General features: G+C 25.8%; 2 protein-coding genes and 1 long non-coding RNA gene across 52 annotated transcripts in view; all 3 read left to right on the top strand.

Annotated features, from left to right (window-relative positions):
- The window catches only part of LOC112596273 (longitudinals lacking protein, isoforms F/I/K/T-like), a 169,302-nt gene that overhangs the window by 24,310 nt on the left and 127,593 nt on the right, over positions 1-17,399 (top strand). The gene's annotated exons all lie outside the window — the stretch shown is intronic.
- LOC112596292 lies at positions 7,091-10,751 on the top strand. The gene is made up of 3 exons (XR_003114762.1): positions 7,091-7,189; positions 10,437-10,590; positions 10,687-10,751. It is a non-coding gene; the product is annotated as an uncharacterized LOC112596292 (long non-coding RNA).
- LOC112596277 lies at positions 12,393-13,217 on the top strand. The gene is made up of 2 exons (XM_025341865.1): positions 12,393-12,477; positions 12,601-13,217. Exon 2 carries the CDS (start codon positions 12,622-12,624, stop codon positions 13,189-13,191), a length of 570 nt encoding a protein of 189 aa, XP_025197650.1. The 5' UTR covers positions 12,393-12,477; positions 12,601-12,621; the 3' UTR covers positions 13,192-13,217.

The raw sequence follows: 17,399 nt of genomic DNA on the forward strand, positions 1-17,399 counted from the left end.
GCCCGCCACGGCTACCACCACCGGACACGCGGTCGACCGTGTTAATATTCCACCGCCGTGGGAACCGTTGGACGGACAAAAAAAAAAAAAAAAAAAAACACAAGCCGTTCTACGACGTTTCTTTCTTTCTTGTTTTTATCATTACCATTATTATTATTTTTTTTTAATTACACGATTTACACGTACTTACCTTCAGATTGGTTTCGATTGAAAATCGTACGATTTTCGTTTCACCCGTTCGTATATTATAAATTATAATATAAATACCAATACTCGATATTTATGTGTAATATTTTATACATAAATTATAGCTAACTACGCGTTTTTTACACTTTACCATGTATACATATTATATTATTATACATATCAGTAAAAATATTTTCGTTTTTAAAACGTATAACAGCAAAGGGAAATAAGATTTTCACATTGTAGGTCATTGTACTACTTGTGAGTTGTTTATATTGCTGTAACAGTGATATATAATAGTAATAAAGTGTGTATAAATGTATAATATATATTGGACAGGCGAGAAAAATTATATAAAAATATTTTAGTATGAAAAGCAAAGGGTTTGGTGACTTCATGTTGTTGATACATATAATAATATAAAATATGTTTATTATATTTATTATAAGAAATATTATTGTGTTTGTAAGACTCAGTGTGGGTATTGATTTTTATTTATTATTTATTATTTTTTCTTTAGGTAAAAATACCTACAAATTATATGGATTCGTTAAATTTTAAACAAATTCGTTTCCTTGACAATGTTTTAATTTTTCAAAACATTGATATTTTTAATTGTATTACTTTATTTTTTATGTGATAAAATAACAATAATATATTGTATGTATATTAATTATTATAAATATATTATGTTTATTTATTCATTTAATTGATCATCTAAAATAAATAAATATACACATTAGGTACCTAAACTAATAGCCAACCTATATATTTCAAACAGAATTCACACAATCTGTTACAGTAATTTAAACTTGGGAGATTTATTATACCTATGGAAAAATGTGTTTTATTTATCTACTGTTTTGACATGAAGTTTAATTATTAAAAACTATTATTGAAAACAAAAATAAATTTCTCTTTGGTACCCTAGTTATTTTGTATTTTATTTAATAGGCCTGAGTATAATGTATTGGCAATTATTCTTAATTCCATTAATATTTTATAGGTTGTATAAATAGACCATATCTGTCTATATAGTCGTATACAAAGGTCAGGATGTCTATAGTTTTCTATAGAAATAATAAAATTAAAATCGTTAATATTTATAATTTCTAAAAAAAGATTAAATTTAAATTCAAATTTTTTTTTAGATATTTTAAAATAAATTTAATGATTTTAAGCTAAAATAGTAAGTTCAGTTGCACTATATTAGTTTTGGAAAACACATACAACGAGTAATTAAAGTATTGAATATTTTAATTTTTTTGTTCATTATTTAAATTAAATTATTTTTTTGATAACTATTACCATTTTAACAATTTTTTAATTTTTAATCGTCCTAAAGGATAATGAAAAAAGCAAAAATCACCTTTTTAAGAATTTAAATAGAAACCCAAAACTTAGCGTAGTTATAAAAAATTTTAAAAACGCATCAAAATTTCGCTGTTTATAGAATAAGTTTGAACGTTTGACTTTATTTATCTGACAAAAAGTTGATTGTTAAACTCAACAAGTTAAGAGTAAAGATTATTTTACGAAAATTCTAAATATAATTTAAATAAATAAATGAGAATAATTATTTTGCTCACACAGGATATACTATACTCGTACGAATACATAGTATATTAACATAATATTTGGACTAAAATAAAATTATATATTATGTATTTTTGTTATAAATTTGGATATCATCATTGTGTATTCAACATTGGTATACGTGTTATCTTTTTATTATTAACCTACAGTGATGTTATCTTAGAATTTTTTTAATTTTTAATGGATTGATAAATTTGTTTCTGCGCCAAATAATAATTTTTGCAGTATTTAGGTATGTAGGTAGTAGATAATAACATATAACCCTCAGCTTAATAATTTTATATACACTACATTTAACACGTTTTGGCGAGTTCCGCATTGTAGATTTGTTATTGTTGGTTATATTATTATGTAAAACAATTTTTACTATAAACGTTTGTATAATTATTTTATAAATTACTATCAAGCCTAAGTAGGTATTGTTTAGAAAATTACGTTAAGTGAAAAAAACACCACTTATAAGTTGATTAAAAAAAAAAAAAAATGAAGATAAACAAAATTTATAAAGCTGATACCAAACACATTTTTTTATAATTGGTTTCAATTTCATTTTATTGCAATTGTTATTTTTCTTTTTTGCTTTTAACATGTATGGAGTATTTTATGAAAAAAACATGAATATTCTTTTCACCAGTTATATGTACAATAATTGATTGTAACAATATATTATAAACACATTATATACATATTTAGTGATAAATTATTATAGTAAACATTTGTTACTGTTTATACTATAACTGTAGTATATCGATTATTATACGTATTTATTTAGTACCTCATTTCGTGTATACGTCTATATTGTGCATATAATATTATTAAGTGTGGTGTGAATGTGTGATATAGTAATAAAACAATCAAAATTAAATTAATTATGTTTATAATAGGTACCTATGCATCTATTATCCAACATATCTTCGTGAGAAATTTGTCAGTACTACTGAAGTTAAAACTAAATAAAACCGGTCCTTATCATTATTCGCATTTCTCACTAGTTTCATTCACAAAACGATACAACCATACAGATATTAAGTGACCCGTGTAGGACTGTGTATGTGTACATAGCGTCTATCTATAAGTGTAATATGTGTGAGTCTGATATATTGTGGTTCAGAAAGTTGGCTTCATAAAAAAATCAGGTTAAAATTGTGGGTACGTCAATATGAATGTAGTGCAAACCACGTTTGTTTTTAAATATATTTTTCTTTGTATTTGGAAATTTTAATTTTGCATCATTTTATAAATATGTTTTTTTTTTTTGTTATTGAATTCAAAATTAATGTAATATTCTAATGTTTATATTTTTTTAACTTAATTTTTTCAGTTATTAATTTTCATCACTGATTGAAGTTTTATGATAATACACCTTTTATCTTTGTTATAGTTTATAGACAAATGACTATTTTGAAACGGTTCTTATTTTTTAAAAGTTGCATGTCTTTATAGATATGATAGCTGTAAAAATACTTTTAAAATATGTCCAGAAAAAAACATATATTGAATGTATGACACATTAAATACATTCATATACGTCATAATACGTAATATTTTAATAACTATTGTCCTTTTATGTATATATATATATATTTATTTATGGTTTTATAAAATTTATTTTAATATTTTATGTAAAATTTTAATCAATAATCTATGTAGAAAATATTTATAGTAGTTAGAAAATATTCAATTTATTCTCAATGAACATTATTTATAATTTATTGTACATTTGTACATTTTTATGAGCACTGGAAACTGAATCATTTTTACTGTAACGTTCCTGGAAAAAAATAATTGTACCTACCTATTTTATAGTTTTTGTTAAATATTTTTGTTTGATAGTTTAAAAAGATTAAAAACTTTTTTTAATTAACAAATAAACATGATAAAACTTATAAATTTTTTTTTAATTACATTTTGCTGAAATATTTTGTCATCCCTAAGATATGTCGCTTTCGTACTCATCAGTGCCCTCCCCCTTAAATACGAACCTGTATAAATTACATATTATGTATTTGAAAATTTTACTTTGAATTTGATTATAATTGGTTAAAAATTGTATTAAAATGTAATAATAATAAGAACAACATAATATTATTATGCATGCGCCCCTGTGGTTCACGTAGTATATAGTATAACCCAACATATATGAAGGACGTCCGCTTTTTCTTACTCACCTATTCCTTAAACGGTTTAAACATTAAAACACGTATCCTATATTTATGTACTAGTGTACTACGTACTTAATATACGTACTTACTAAATATAATTTCATATATAATGCTGATATAAATACTATCGTCTATACATGTATGACAATACTCATACTTGAATAATGATAGAACATTGTTCTTATTGAAAATATGTATAAAAAATTCAAAAGAAGGAAAAGACAAAAATAATTTAAGAATAAAAGTGTTATAGTTTGTAATTAGTTAAATTTATACTTAAAAATAGAATATTTTATTTGATAATTTTTTTCATAAAATATAAGAACTTATTTATATTTTATAGTATTCACTTTTAACTACTAATCATATAACATATTAAATTAATATTTAACACCCTATTTAAAAATTTCCACTTGAACTTTGAAGCTGCATAATATATCATCTGAAGGGTCTAATAGTACCTATTTTCAACTACAGCCATTTTAATGAAAAATGGAAAACTCAAATCAAGACAATCAAGACATACGCTGTACATATTTTTTAATCTTTAACTTTTAATTTCGAATCAGGTATAGTCGTATAGACGTTAAGTCATTGCTGCTTACCATTTAAGGATTACCACACAATCGAATTACAAAATTAAAAAACTTAAACGAAATTATTACTTTTTAAATTATTGTTGATTATAAGCGCTAATTTATATAGGTACTACAAACAATACAAACAGTGAAATAGTAATACATATTTTATTTCTAATAATATGCTATATAGGCTTTAAGTCAATGTTTAATGTTTTGCAATATTTTTACGAAATTGAATACCTAAAAATTATTTAAAATAGTTTCTTATTCAATGCAATTTATAATTTATAATAATAAAAAATATATCATTAGAAGATTATATTATTAACTTGATTTTATAAAACCATCATACATTCATACATACTCACGGTAATATTATTAAGAGGATGACATTCCTCACAAATGTTATGAATCTATCTTATAGAAACAAAAAATGTTAAATTCCTAATAATCTATTTTTCAGTATTTTAAAATTAGGATGAATTTATCTTATAATTAAATTTTATGGTAAGATTTGTTATACATTGTACCTCGAAGGTACTAAATATCAATATTTAAATGTTGAAGCAATAGTAATGATAATCTTAAAATCATAAAAATTTTAAATTTTATAAAATGCACTCAACTTATTTCAAAATTAAAATATTAATAAAAGCCTCCAAGATGCACTAGATATTTTAATTTTAATCTTAGTTACGTGTGTGATGTTTATTTATATATTTTTATTTTTAAGTTAATATATATTTATAAGGATTTTTGCAGTATAGATCTCACTGTACTATAAAGACTGATAGCAATAACTGCACCAATTGGCAACTAGTAAAGTATGTTACCGTGTTTTAATTTTTGATTTTGATTAATATTTAGTGATGTAGAATAATATACTTTTGTACATATTATAATATAAATTATATTTTATATAAGTACATAACTTATTGTTTTTATTAATTTATATTTTTTTATATTACTTTTTTACTATTATTAGATAATTATTTATACCAAGTATTTGAGTATTGTCTATAACTAAAGTATATAGGTATATAACAATAATAACATGTTGAATATAAATTAATATATAAATATTATAGGTACCATGCGAATTGATAATACTATATTTCGAAATGAAATTTTAATGTTTATAAGATATTTTTTAATCAAAACGCAACTACGTAAGTATATTTATTTTTACTATATACATGTATTTTGATTTCTGAATTATTATTAAAGGTAAATGGTCCAAAACTTGAAAGACCGGAAAAAATTCAAAATGAGTATTTTGATATATGCTAATATACGTTTATAGCGTGTCCCTACCAATGTTTATGCAGGTATAGCCGTATAGGTAAACATTTTTTAAACAACATTCCAATTCATTTATTATCAATGTGTCGACTATGGCTCATTATCTGTCATAAGTCATAACATTAATAATATCATATTATCTATCTGTAGTACTTAGTTATAATTTTTAATTTTAATAATATGTACTAATTGATAATTGATATCATATATTATTATGCAATTTTGATGTATTATGTATGCACATTATAACCATCTAAGGTAGGTATTATTGCGGTCAAGTGTTGCTCAACTCTCAAGCTTTTATTTTTAAGATAAAATTAAAAGGACATTGTAGTTGCTAACATAGTAGTGTATATTAAATGTATAAACTTATAAGCATTTACTCATTTACATATTTATTATAAACTGTAAAATACACTCATGTATATTGTTTTAATATTTTTAAACAAAATTATATAGCGTAATAAATAATTTATTCAATATATCATATAGATTTATTAGACCTTCAAATATTTGACTGCTAAATGCTAATTGTCATCATTGGCATACATTTTTAAACTACGTGTAAACTTAATTATTTGTAATCACGGCTAGAGGTCCATATATATATATACATAGAATACATAGAGTACACACCACATAATATACTTACCTGCAGTATGGCTATAACGATATGCTTTAAGATAAAGTTTGTGGGTCAGCTAGTTTTTTTTAGTTTCCAAATGTTATTACTTAAAATCCTTACTTGCTTACCACAACTATATAGATTCTTAAAAAGAACTGCGGGTCAGTGTGCGTAATGTATATGTATCTATGTATAAACATACATACACACATATATATATATATATATATAAAAGTTATATAGGTTTGTCGGTGATTTAACTATTTCCTTTTTCACCGATCTATAGATTGTACTAGTTAGCCACATAATTGTATAGGAACGAATCGGTGGTAAAGTGGACAGATCACAACAAATCCTCATGAGGCATATATTTATCATAATCTTGGGTTTTGGGGATGGACGCAGTAAATATTATTATCAATTATACACATTATCTGATAATAAATTTAATAATAATTGTATATCACAATTATCAATTATATTATTATTAATTTATTTGTTAATTTAATTACGTAAGTACATTAATTTTTTGTATTTGTGTATGATAAGTAAAATGTTTAAGGAGTTATATAAAGTAATTAATTACTGTAAGACTTTAAAATCAGTATATTTTACAACTCCTTTTTTTGGTTTTATAGATTTTTCAAAGATAACATCGCATATCCTGCATAATCAAAAGGATAGAGGGGAGGGTGTTTTATTCCTCCATAAGCTTTTTTTTTAAGTGGCACACACTAGTAAGTATGTACCAACACCACATTAGTGCATTTAAACTAGTCATTAGGTATTTATTATCATAGTATATTAGTATCATAATTTATTTAATAAAAATAGGTAAAGTAAAAAGAAAAATAGATTCCTATGCTGGCTGCTATAGGTTTTTAATAATTAATAAGTTATTAATATAAAATTGTATATCTATGTATAGAATATAGATTAATAAATTAAGTTATTTACAATATAAAAATAAAGTTAACGTAGTGTAATATTACACATTATATAGAGTATAGTAGATTATAATAAACCTAAACTACGTGAAAATTTGAGACAACTAAAATATTAAATAATAATTTATATAATAGATATAAATAAGCTATTACCTACTTATTTCTTTCATAAATTTCATACTGTCACGTCGGTGCCATATTAATGTAAAATGTGTAATTTAATACTTATAAATTACCTATATATACACATATACAAATATAGAATAATATAAAGTAAATACCTACTAATTATTTTTTGGGTAATATTTATATTTTACAACAAATCCCTTATCCCCAAACCAAAAAACATAACCAAATTACCCTTCTGAAAAATTTTAATTTATCTTTATAAATTATACACTTAAGAAGTTTTGCGCAGTGGCAGAAAACATACATATTATTATGTCAGTACATTCATTTGTATGAGTGAATACTCAATCTCGAATGTAGGTGTTTGGAAAAAGCATAGTTAGTATTATTAAAAGCGTGAAATAGGTATATTCCAAAAAAAACTATTGTAGTACTTTTATAGTCATTTTTTACTACTGTGTACATAGGCGTATAGGTAGGGGTTTGGGGGATCTTAGCCCCCTAAATATTGTTATTATTTCAGATATTATCAATGTTGAAAATTCCATTAACAAAATATACACGTGTTAAACGCATTGCATTTGTTACATTAGCCATTGTGTTAGTGTGTCACACTGGTATGGTTTTTATTTCTTGTCTCTTATCGGAAATCATTTGACAGTTATTAAATAGCTTATTATATAAACGTTCATTTAATCAATGCAGCGATTGAAAACGTGGCAGAGAACTACAATGAAGCAAGAACGATTTTCTAATTTATCTTTATTTAATATAGAAAGAAACATAACAAATACTTTAGACACAAAAACAATAATTGAAAAATTTGTTGTACCTAACTGATAGAAAATTAGTGTTTAATTTAATGTTAAATTTATTTAAATATTAAAATATTTATTATTATGAGAATTTAAATATGTATTGTTTTTTTTTGTGGTAGTTTGGTTAATTAGTTAGGTCTGTGTAACTTTTAAAATTCTAGCCCTCCCCCCAAAACAAAAAAAAAAAATTGATCCTAGTTGCGCCTATGACTGTGGTCTGTGGGAGTACCTACACACAATGTAAATATGGTATAAATATGCACAATTATGCTAGAATAATAATGAGTATAGTAAAGTTGTTATAGTACCTGCAATGACGTACGTATCCAGGATTGATAATTTGTTTTTCAAAGGAAACCTAACACTGAGAACTTTCATAAGTTTGGTATGGTGATTAGTTGATACCAAGAGTATTTAAGATTTTAGAATTTTACAACCTTAAAATAAATTACAAATATAATACATGGTTATGGTTTACATCATGCGTTCATATGCAGTAAACTGAAAGCATTTTTTGTTTTGCTTGAATTTCAGGTAGGATTCTGTAGCTTTGTAAAATGTTATTCTCTCTTTGGCTATGCTACTGCACACTGGTACATGTACATATTAATCATAATATATACATAAATATACATACATATATATAATATACGACATAGAGTTAAGAATTTGTTTGTTATTATTACATTTACGACTAGTAATGCACCTATTATTAATCAAATCTTGGGTATAATATGTGCCTTTTTTTTGTATAAGTGACAATGATAAAAACCTCATCAGTTATCATAAAGTAAAAAAAGAAAAACTAACTCACAAAAACTTTTACAAACTTTGTTTAAAACAATTATTTTCTCTATAAGGTCTTGCCTCTTATAATGCGTAAGAAACAAGCACTAAACATTTCATACAATCATACTAAAAGTGAGTTAATGGCCTAATGAACCACTGATGCATGATTTTTCAAGGAGGGGAGTGTTTGAATATAAATAGTTACTCAGTTATCACAAGATAAGGTTTGAAAAATAAGAGAAGTGATTTCTTAGTTTTATTAGTATGTACAATTGTGCAAACAGTACAAAGTATACACGAAAAATCTATGAAAAAAAAATAACATTTAATTAATAGGTAATGGGTAATAAAATAGTTTTATTTTTATTTTATCTAGTCTAATCACAGTAGACGTTTAGACGAAGTAGGTATTTAAAAATATTTGTAAGAAAGTGCACTTTAACTTCTATAATTTTTGATTTCTTATTTGTGTTAGCTATACTAATCCGTTAAGACATATTTATATGAATTATAAATACATATTCTTACTTACTAATTTATTTAAGTTGAAAACTTATGTGAGTAACAAAAAGAAATAATAATGTGAGCGATAGGGAAGAACTTCAGCTCATTGCCATTCACTGCGTATAGACCATTGTAACGGTCCCTTATATATTATTTAGTAGCCAATCGCCTATGATAGTTAAATATATTAAATCAATAAAGCGGTTTTATGTAGCTTAGCATATTATTAGGAAGGTTTGTTTTTGGATATTTCTTGTAATATTTGAAAAACAGGAAAATTCTATGTTACATTATCTTGTGTAATTACTTATCTGCACGCGCCATCCATCATCTTGACGCGTGATTATCGTGGTAAATGAAAACTTCAAACGGCTATATAACTTTAAAAAAAAGTCTAAATGACAATTTATAATTGTTCAATCATTTTTAACTTGGTGAGATGCGTAAATTTCGACATATTTTTTTGAGTTGAGTGATTAAGTTAATTTGTACCAAAAATTATTAAACTACATTTTTATAAACGATCATAACGTATACATGCAAAGTGTTAAAATTCTATAGATATTCGCGAGAGACGGGTGGCGGGGATGCTGAGTAGAGAGTCGATAATATATCTATTATAATATAGGTAGATACTATATGTCAATTATAAACACACGATCAACGATAAAATACAGATTGATGTTATGAAGTATTTAAAAATCTAATATTATTAATACAAAAATAAAATTTATAAACACAAAATCATATTTTTTTTTTTGGTTTATCTTTAAACTTAAAATTTTTGGTTTATAAAGATAAAGACCGAGGACAGAATTCGTGAAACAGATAATGCAGGATACAAATAAAGGAAATTACAAAGACTAGAAAGAATTGTCCTACGATAGAGAAGAATGCGAAGAGCTGCAATAAATATATGGATTTATAACTAAAAAAAAAAAGAAAGAAAAGGTATATGAATATATATATTTTTTTAAACGATTCTGTTATTATTATTCATTGATAGTAGGTACCAATTTTAATAATTATTTATTACATTGTTTTAAGGTGGTTACATGTAGATACGAAGTAGCAAGATAAATTGCGGAAATAAAGAAAAGTGAGAATTGTATATGTAACCATTGATTATTAATATAGTACTATTTATAATTAATGATATTACTTACTTCTCTTCTCGTAACTTTTTTCACCTTTATACCATAACCATTTATGAATCATAATTTTTCGTAATATTTTGATATTTAAAAAAATTATAATTTCAGATTATAATTGGATCGATAAATGTATTATTTTACTACGAATTGTGTTTTTATTTTTGTCTTTTACTCCATGGAAATTTTCGTTACAGATTAAAAAAAAACATGGCGTAGTAATGTTTTCTTAGTTCTCAATCATACAATAATCCCATTTATGTTTTTACCTTTAATATATATATATTATGTATTATGAAATTCACCTTCTAATTATATGCATACTGTATCTGTATTCTGTATAGAATTATTTTATCTCTATAATCTTACAAAAATAATAATTAACACAAAATAAACCATTTAGCTGTTTTTTTTTTACTGTAGAAAATGAATCAACAATATTTATATGTACTAATTGAAAAATAATTTAAAAGTGGATAGGCTAACACACTATTTTTGTTTAAAATTGTTTTTCATACAAAATGATGAACCGTTTAATTCAAATTCAATACATTAATAAATTATAAAATTATAGAGATTAATAATCAGTGGTCTATTCTATGACTATGTAGTATAATAGGTCATAGAATGGCTGCTATAGAGTATAGACCCCTTGGTTTTTATTGTTTTTAACCCATGGGCCACCTTGTCATTATATTATGCGGTCCGCGAACACATTTGAAATAAAACATTTATCTTTTATATTTTAATAAAATTAGAATAGCTATAAGCCATTATTAAAGCTTTAAGACATCGCTATCGAAAAAATTGGGAAATATGCGATAGGATAAACTGTATAAATGTTATCAGTTGCATGTTCGTTATCGGTTGAGGAACGAATATAATACTCGTTTTGTGTTAAAGTTACAATTTCACGCATTTTCTTCGTAATATTTATATAATATATTAATATGTGATATGTCGGTTAAATAAACGTAAATTATAAATTATAAACGTAAAAATCTGAAAATAAAATAAATAAGTTGTAATTTAAAATTTAAATGTGTTAATCTATATGTGTTTTAATAATAATAGTTTATAATATAAAATGTAATCATAAAAATTATAATAAAATTGAATTTTAGTATAAAATACGAGTTTTTACTACAAATGTGGCTTACGAGATTTAAAAAAAAAAATAATAGGTGGCCCACTGCCTCAAAAGGTCGAAGACCTCTGTTATAGGCTGTAGCGACTGAAAACCTATCATTGCTGGAGGCGATCTAAACGTTGATTTAAAATCTACTTGTGGCCATACGGTTTGTTGTTTTTAGTGTTTAAGCTGCTTTATATCCAATAAAATATCCACGGACCACGATTCCTCAATTTTTCTTGCAGAGAAAAAATACTTAGTAGCATGCTACATTTTTATTTTATTGAAAAAACTTAACTGGTTATTATGGACTATGGTCCTTATCACTTAATAAAAATACACCAATCCTTGTAACTGTTTGATGCTATCATGGTGCAGAGTACAGACACTATACAGATATTGTAGACTGTCTCGATCCAATTATGTATATAACAGTGAATCGTCATCGACGGCTGCCTCAATGGTTGTTCATCAAGAATAATGTCTTTTGAATGCACGATTAAGTGATCCGGGACAACAGTACCCATATCATGTCATACGTCCATCAGACTATAGGTAAGTTCGTCTCTAATTTGTTTTAATATCGCTCGTGTTGGCTACGTTCAGCCGGTTCGTCTGAAAACATGCAAGAATACGAATTTTAAATCGTATTATTATTATTATTATTATTATTTACAGCGTACGAATAATAGTAATATCATGTTATTATGTCACGTTAAAAATCGACGAGAAAAAAATGTTCAGAAAACGAAAAACGACGACAGAGACGTAGCCGACGTAACCGTCCCCGTTGAAATCATCTGTGGCGATGGCAGCGGTGGTAGTTTCCGTTTTGGCATAGATGTCCGAATTGGACAAGATCGTGACCATCTCCCGGTAGATCCGTCGTGCTCTGAAATGCTCGATATTTTAACGTCGATGTTAGTCATGTCAAGCTACTGCCTCAACGATCACGCGGTGTGCGAATTGTACATGCTAACGCTATTAAACATGAAACGCGCCCAAGAAAACCTCTGCCTGCTGTGCCGTAAGTTGATGAGCACGTCGACTACGGTCAACAAACTGATCGAGTCGTCTCATCTGGTGAAGGTGAAGTACTCTAACTCGCCCCACGGGTGCATCCAGCTGGTTCCGGTGCGTACGCGAACGAACATGATTCCGCACGTGCCGAACTACCGAACGTCCCGTGCCAAGTGGGCGCTATTCATGTTTACTAGCGTCAGCATGCACGATTCGCATACTGCAAGACCGTTGGGGGCAGTAGCATGATATGACTGACATCAGCGTCAGGCATATCGGACATTCTAGAGCACGACGGATTTGCCAAGAGATGATCACGATCTCGTCCGATACGGACATCTGCGCCGAAACGGAAACCACCATTGCCCCCGTACCCTTCGAAGTCGTATCCGCCGCCAAAGTCGTCATAACACGTTCACGGTCGCGTTACACACAGAACAGCAATCAAGACACATTTATGAAAATTGCAGATTTGATTATTATGTGTATCGTGTATGTTGCCAATAATAAAGTATTGTATTTATTGTTTACACAATGCAGAGTGGCTAAACGTTTTATTTATATCATTACAATCGTATTTTTCTAACAGTTTCCTATGTAAATATAATCGTCGTTTTATTATAAGTTAGTATATATAGATGCTCATTTATCAAGACACACCTAATGTATTATCATTATCTATTTAGGATTCAATCCAGTCATAACTCATAAGATGTGTAAGATTTTATCATACTTATATCAGTTATATCATATTAATATGACTTTTATTTTGTAATAAAAGTAACATCTTTTGTTTAAAAAGTTTACGTCAATATTATATGAACTTTAAAAGACTAAACAAAAAAAAATATATGTTTTTTAAATTTTTAGATTTTGAAAGAACTGAACTATTTATAAAGAAACTTTTACTAAATTCTTGAGTCTTAGCTGTATAAATTTAATTAGTTTTAACTAGGTAGAAAATAACTTTAAATATTCCTGAATTTTAAATTCTAACTTTAAATGAACACTCATTGAGATATTAATAATAATAAATAAAATAAATGAAATATTTTCGGCAACAAATAAAACAACTTATGGTATAATTAGTAATGACATAAATAATTATATGGCATTAATAACAATAATTTATACATCATAGAATATAGACTTACAAATTGCTATCGCTCAATATAATTTTTGTATGAAATAAAAGATAAATAAAGCTAAACTCTTATTTATAACATGTAACAACACAGAAATTATTAAATTTTGTTTTTAAGAAAAGTAATAAATTATGTACCTAATAAAAATATCAAAATATTTAGCATTTGTAATGATTTTAACATTGAGTTTTATTTTAACATACGATTTATAATACCGTTAAGTACATATTAAAGTTATGTCATTATGTGAGTTAAATATTAGACGAATATAGTAACTGAAAGTATGGCATTAAAAGTCCGGGCATTATATTTTATTTAAATGTATGCTTATACATAAATATTATATTAACAATTCTTCGTCTATTTTCTAGTACCTAACATAATTTTGTACAATTAGATTATTATACTCAGATATATTATATTAAGTTAGTTACTCGTTATCGATATAATATTACAAGCAGCCATTGATTAATTTGGGTGGAACTAGAGGTAGGAACAGTAGGGTGTCTAAACTTCCCCTTGTTTCATTATTAATCTCCGATTTTAAAGTGATTTTGTTTTTTTTATATCAGTGTTCTATACACGAATATATTTCAATTTTCTTACTTATTTGAATTTTTTTATGTAAAATTTATTTGGGAAACTGTTTGGGAAATTTAACATCAGTTTTATTATTATTATTTTATAATAATATAGCATTATAGCTCACAATTGTAATAAAGAGGCATGGTGTGGCAAGGATACACTCGAAATCTACTTTACACTAAGTATACCAAAATTTTCGGGTTTTTTAAAGTGATTTAAAATTAATAGTGATTTTAAATACTTTTGAAGTGCTTCAAGACAGTTGAATCCTGGGTGTATATTTATTCCAGTTATTCTACCACGAGTACGTTATTTAAGTTGCTATAAAACATGAATAGAGGACAAAAATAAATAAATTATAGTTTAAAATAAATAATATTATTTAATATTAAATAACACATCTAGGTAAGTATATATTAATAAATAATATGTTATTATAGTTTTACTTTATTATTCCGTTTAACCAACGACCATAAATTATGAAAATATTTTACTGGCGGGATAATAAACAATACATTAGTATATTGTTATAGATGTATATAATGATTTTATATAATCCACTTGTAAAGAGTAATGATACGGCAATGATCATTGGTGATATAGACTATAGTCTATAGAAGTTAAATCTTAGAAAATATAGCTTTATATATATTATTTAATATTTATAAATATTTGTAGTAAAGATAATTTTTAAGTATACAAAAATTCCTTAATGCGTATAGCCCGTATAGGTACAAAAATATACGATTATTATAATGATAAGCCGTTGGCTATTAAGTTATATACTTATATATATTGGTTGTAATTTACTAGTCTGGAATATTTTTTTTTGCAAATTATCATTAATTTCATAATATAAAAAAACTAATTGCTAATTTTCTATTGGAGTGTATATAGTTAATTTTAAAATTACTAAGAGCTTATAGATAAATTATAATCAATAAGTTTATTCTAGCCAATAGGGTTAAACAATGTTTGAATTACTAAGTCTTCATTGTTTTTTTTAATTAAGTCCTAATAAGTTATAGATATACATTGATGGCTTGAAAGTTTTAAGATTCAAAAGTTTTATTATAAAATTGCCTATATCAAACTCCTAAAAAATTTCAAACAATAATATATTATTTGTATGATTAAGTTATTAAGTAGATGCCCAAATTCACTAAAATGAATTAGAATTTTTAATTAAAATATTTTTATTTTAAATGTGAGTTGAAATATATATTTTTAAATTTATATTAACCTTTATTATGGTTTTACTATTATAAAATTCATAGTTAATATAATATAGTATTTGATAAATTATATTTAAATCGGTCGTTATTGTTATTGTCTGAAGATATGTAAATATATGATAGTGTGTTTGGGTTATGTTTTTTCTACGTTTAAGTAACGATTGTCGATTGCTTTTATATTACTCTTAAATAAATCATAAATTAATAATAATTAATAATCGTTATAGGTCTAGTAAATTGTTGATAAAAACTTTGTCATTCAATAAATATAATTTTTTTTTCTAGTGATTTTAAATTTATACAAAAATATACTCGAGTAATAAACTTTTAAAGGAAATGATTGATTAAAAATTATCATTACTAACTGTTATTTAAAAAATATCATAGTACAATGGTCGTTCACCCAGTGGTAGAGTAATACATTTTATATGGCGTGGTAACTGCATGGATGGTGATAAAAAACCAATAAGTACCAAAAGAGCTATATAGTATATAATTAATGTTTTTTTTCCCGATGTTGCATATTATAGTCACTATTGTAAACTGTACATTATTCAGTGTTCAATGCATAAAATCAATTCAAGTCTCCTATAGAACTTATTAGCATTTAATACATAAGTATATTATACATATCCGCACTGATACTTGAGTGTTGGATGTTGGATAATAAATTACTAACTTGGTAAACAACAAAAATGTCATATAAAGACGTTTTTTGACCATTAAAATTAATGGAGAAATAGTTTAAGGTACCTAATGCACAAATAGAAAGTAGTGGTTCTCATTTGGTTTTCAAAATTCCCCTTAACAATAAATTGTTCAACTTCAAAAAATAATTACCTAAATACTTTTGTATTATGTTATTATAAAATTATTTCGTTCGATACATTTTTAATTTTTTTGATATTTAGGATAGAAAACAATATAAGTATCTAATAATGTTGTTGGACGTGAATTTTCTATTTTGTGTCTCGGTATGAATTAAAAAAAAAAAAATCATAAGGTTTACTAAAGAATGTTCATATATTATAACACAATATAATTATATAAAATATGATATTGTTGTCGTAGACTTAGGACAGTCGTAGATTTATTGTTATGTCGCGTCAAATACGTGAATATACGTCATAAATACGACGAATATGATAGATAATCTTAATATGCAACTCGATCACTGATGTGATTAAAAAAATGTTTATTCTTGGAGTGAAGTTTTTCGAGACCTTGACCCCTTGGCCGACGTTCGATTGATGTTGGTCACACTGGTTGCCCGGTTCCGTGGTACCATTAACGGTGGTGAACGTTGCGCAAAACGGTCGGTGAAAAGCAACGTAAACGAAAACTCCAACAATCATCGGATAACCAACGATTGCGGAACAGCTGCACCGGTGCAGTTGCAATGCCGTAGTGAGCTGCAGTATTAAAATGTTTACGTGCATTTTGTTCTCCAATACCCGGGCGACGTGCTCAGCGGCGGCTGATGGACCGGACG

This window comes from Melanaphis sacchari, unplaced genomic scaffold (genome assembly GCF_002803265.2).
Source record: "Melanaphis sacchari strain LSU unplaced genomic scaffold, SCAv2.0 Contig31_pilon_pilon, whole genome shotgun sequence".
NCBI lineage: Eukaryota > Metazoa > Arthropoda > Insecta > Hemiptera > Aphididae > Melanaphis > Melanaphis sacchari.

Bases quoted from the DNA above. Each gene is read 5' to 3' on its own strand.
- LOC112596277 (XM_025341865.1), top strand. From the start codon at position 12,622: ATGTTATTATGTCACGTTAAAAATCGACGAGAAAAAAATGTTCAGAAA.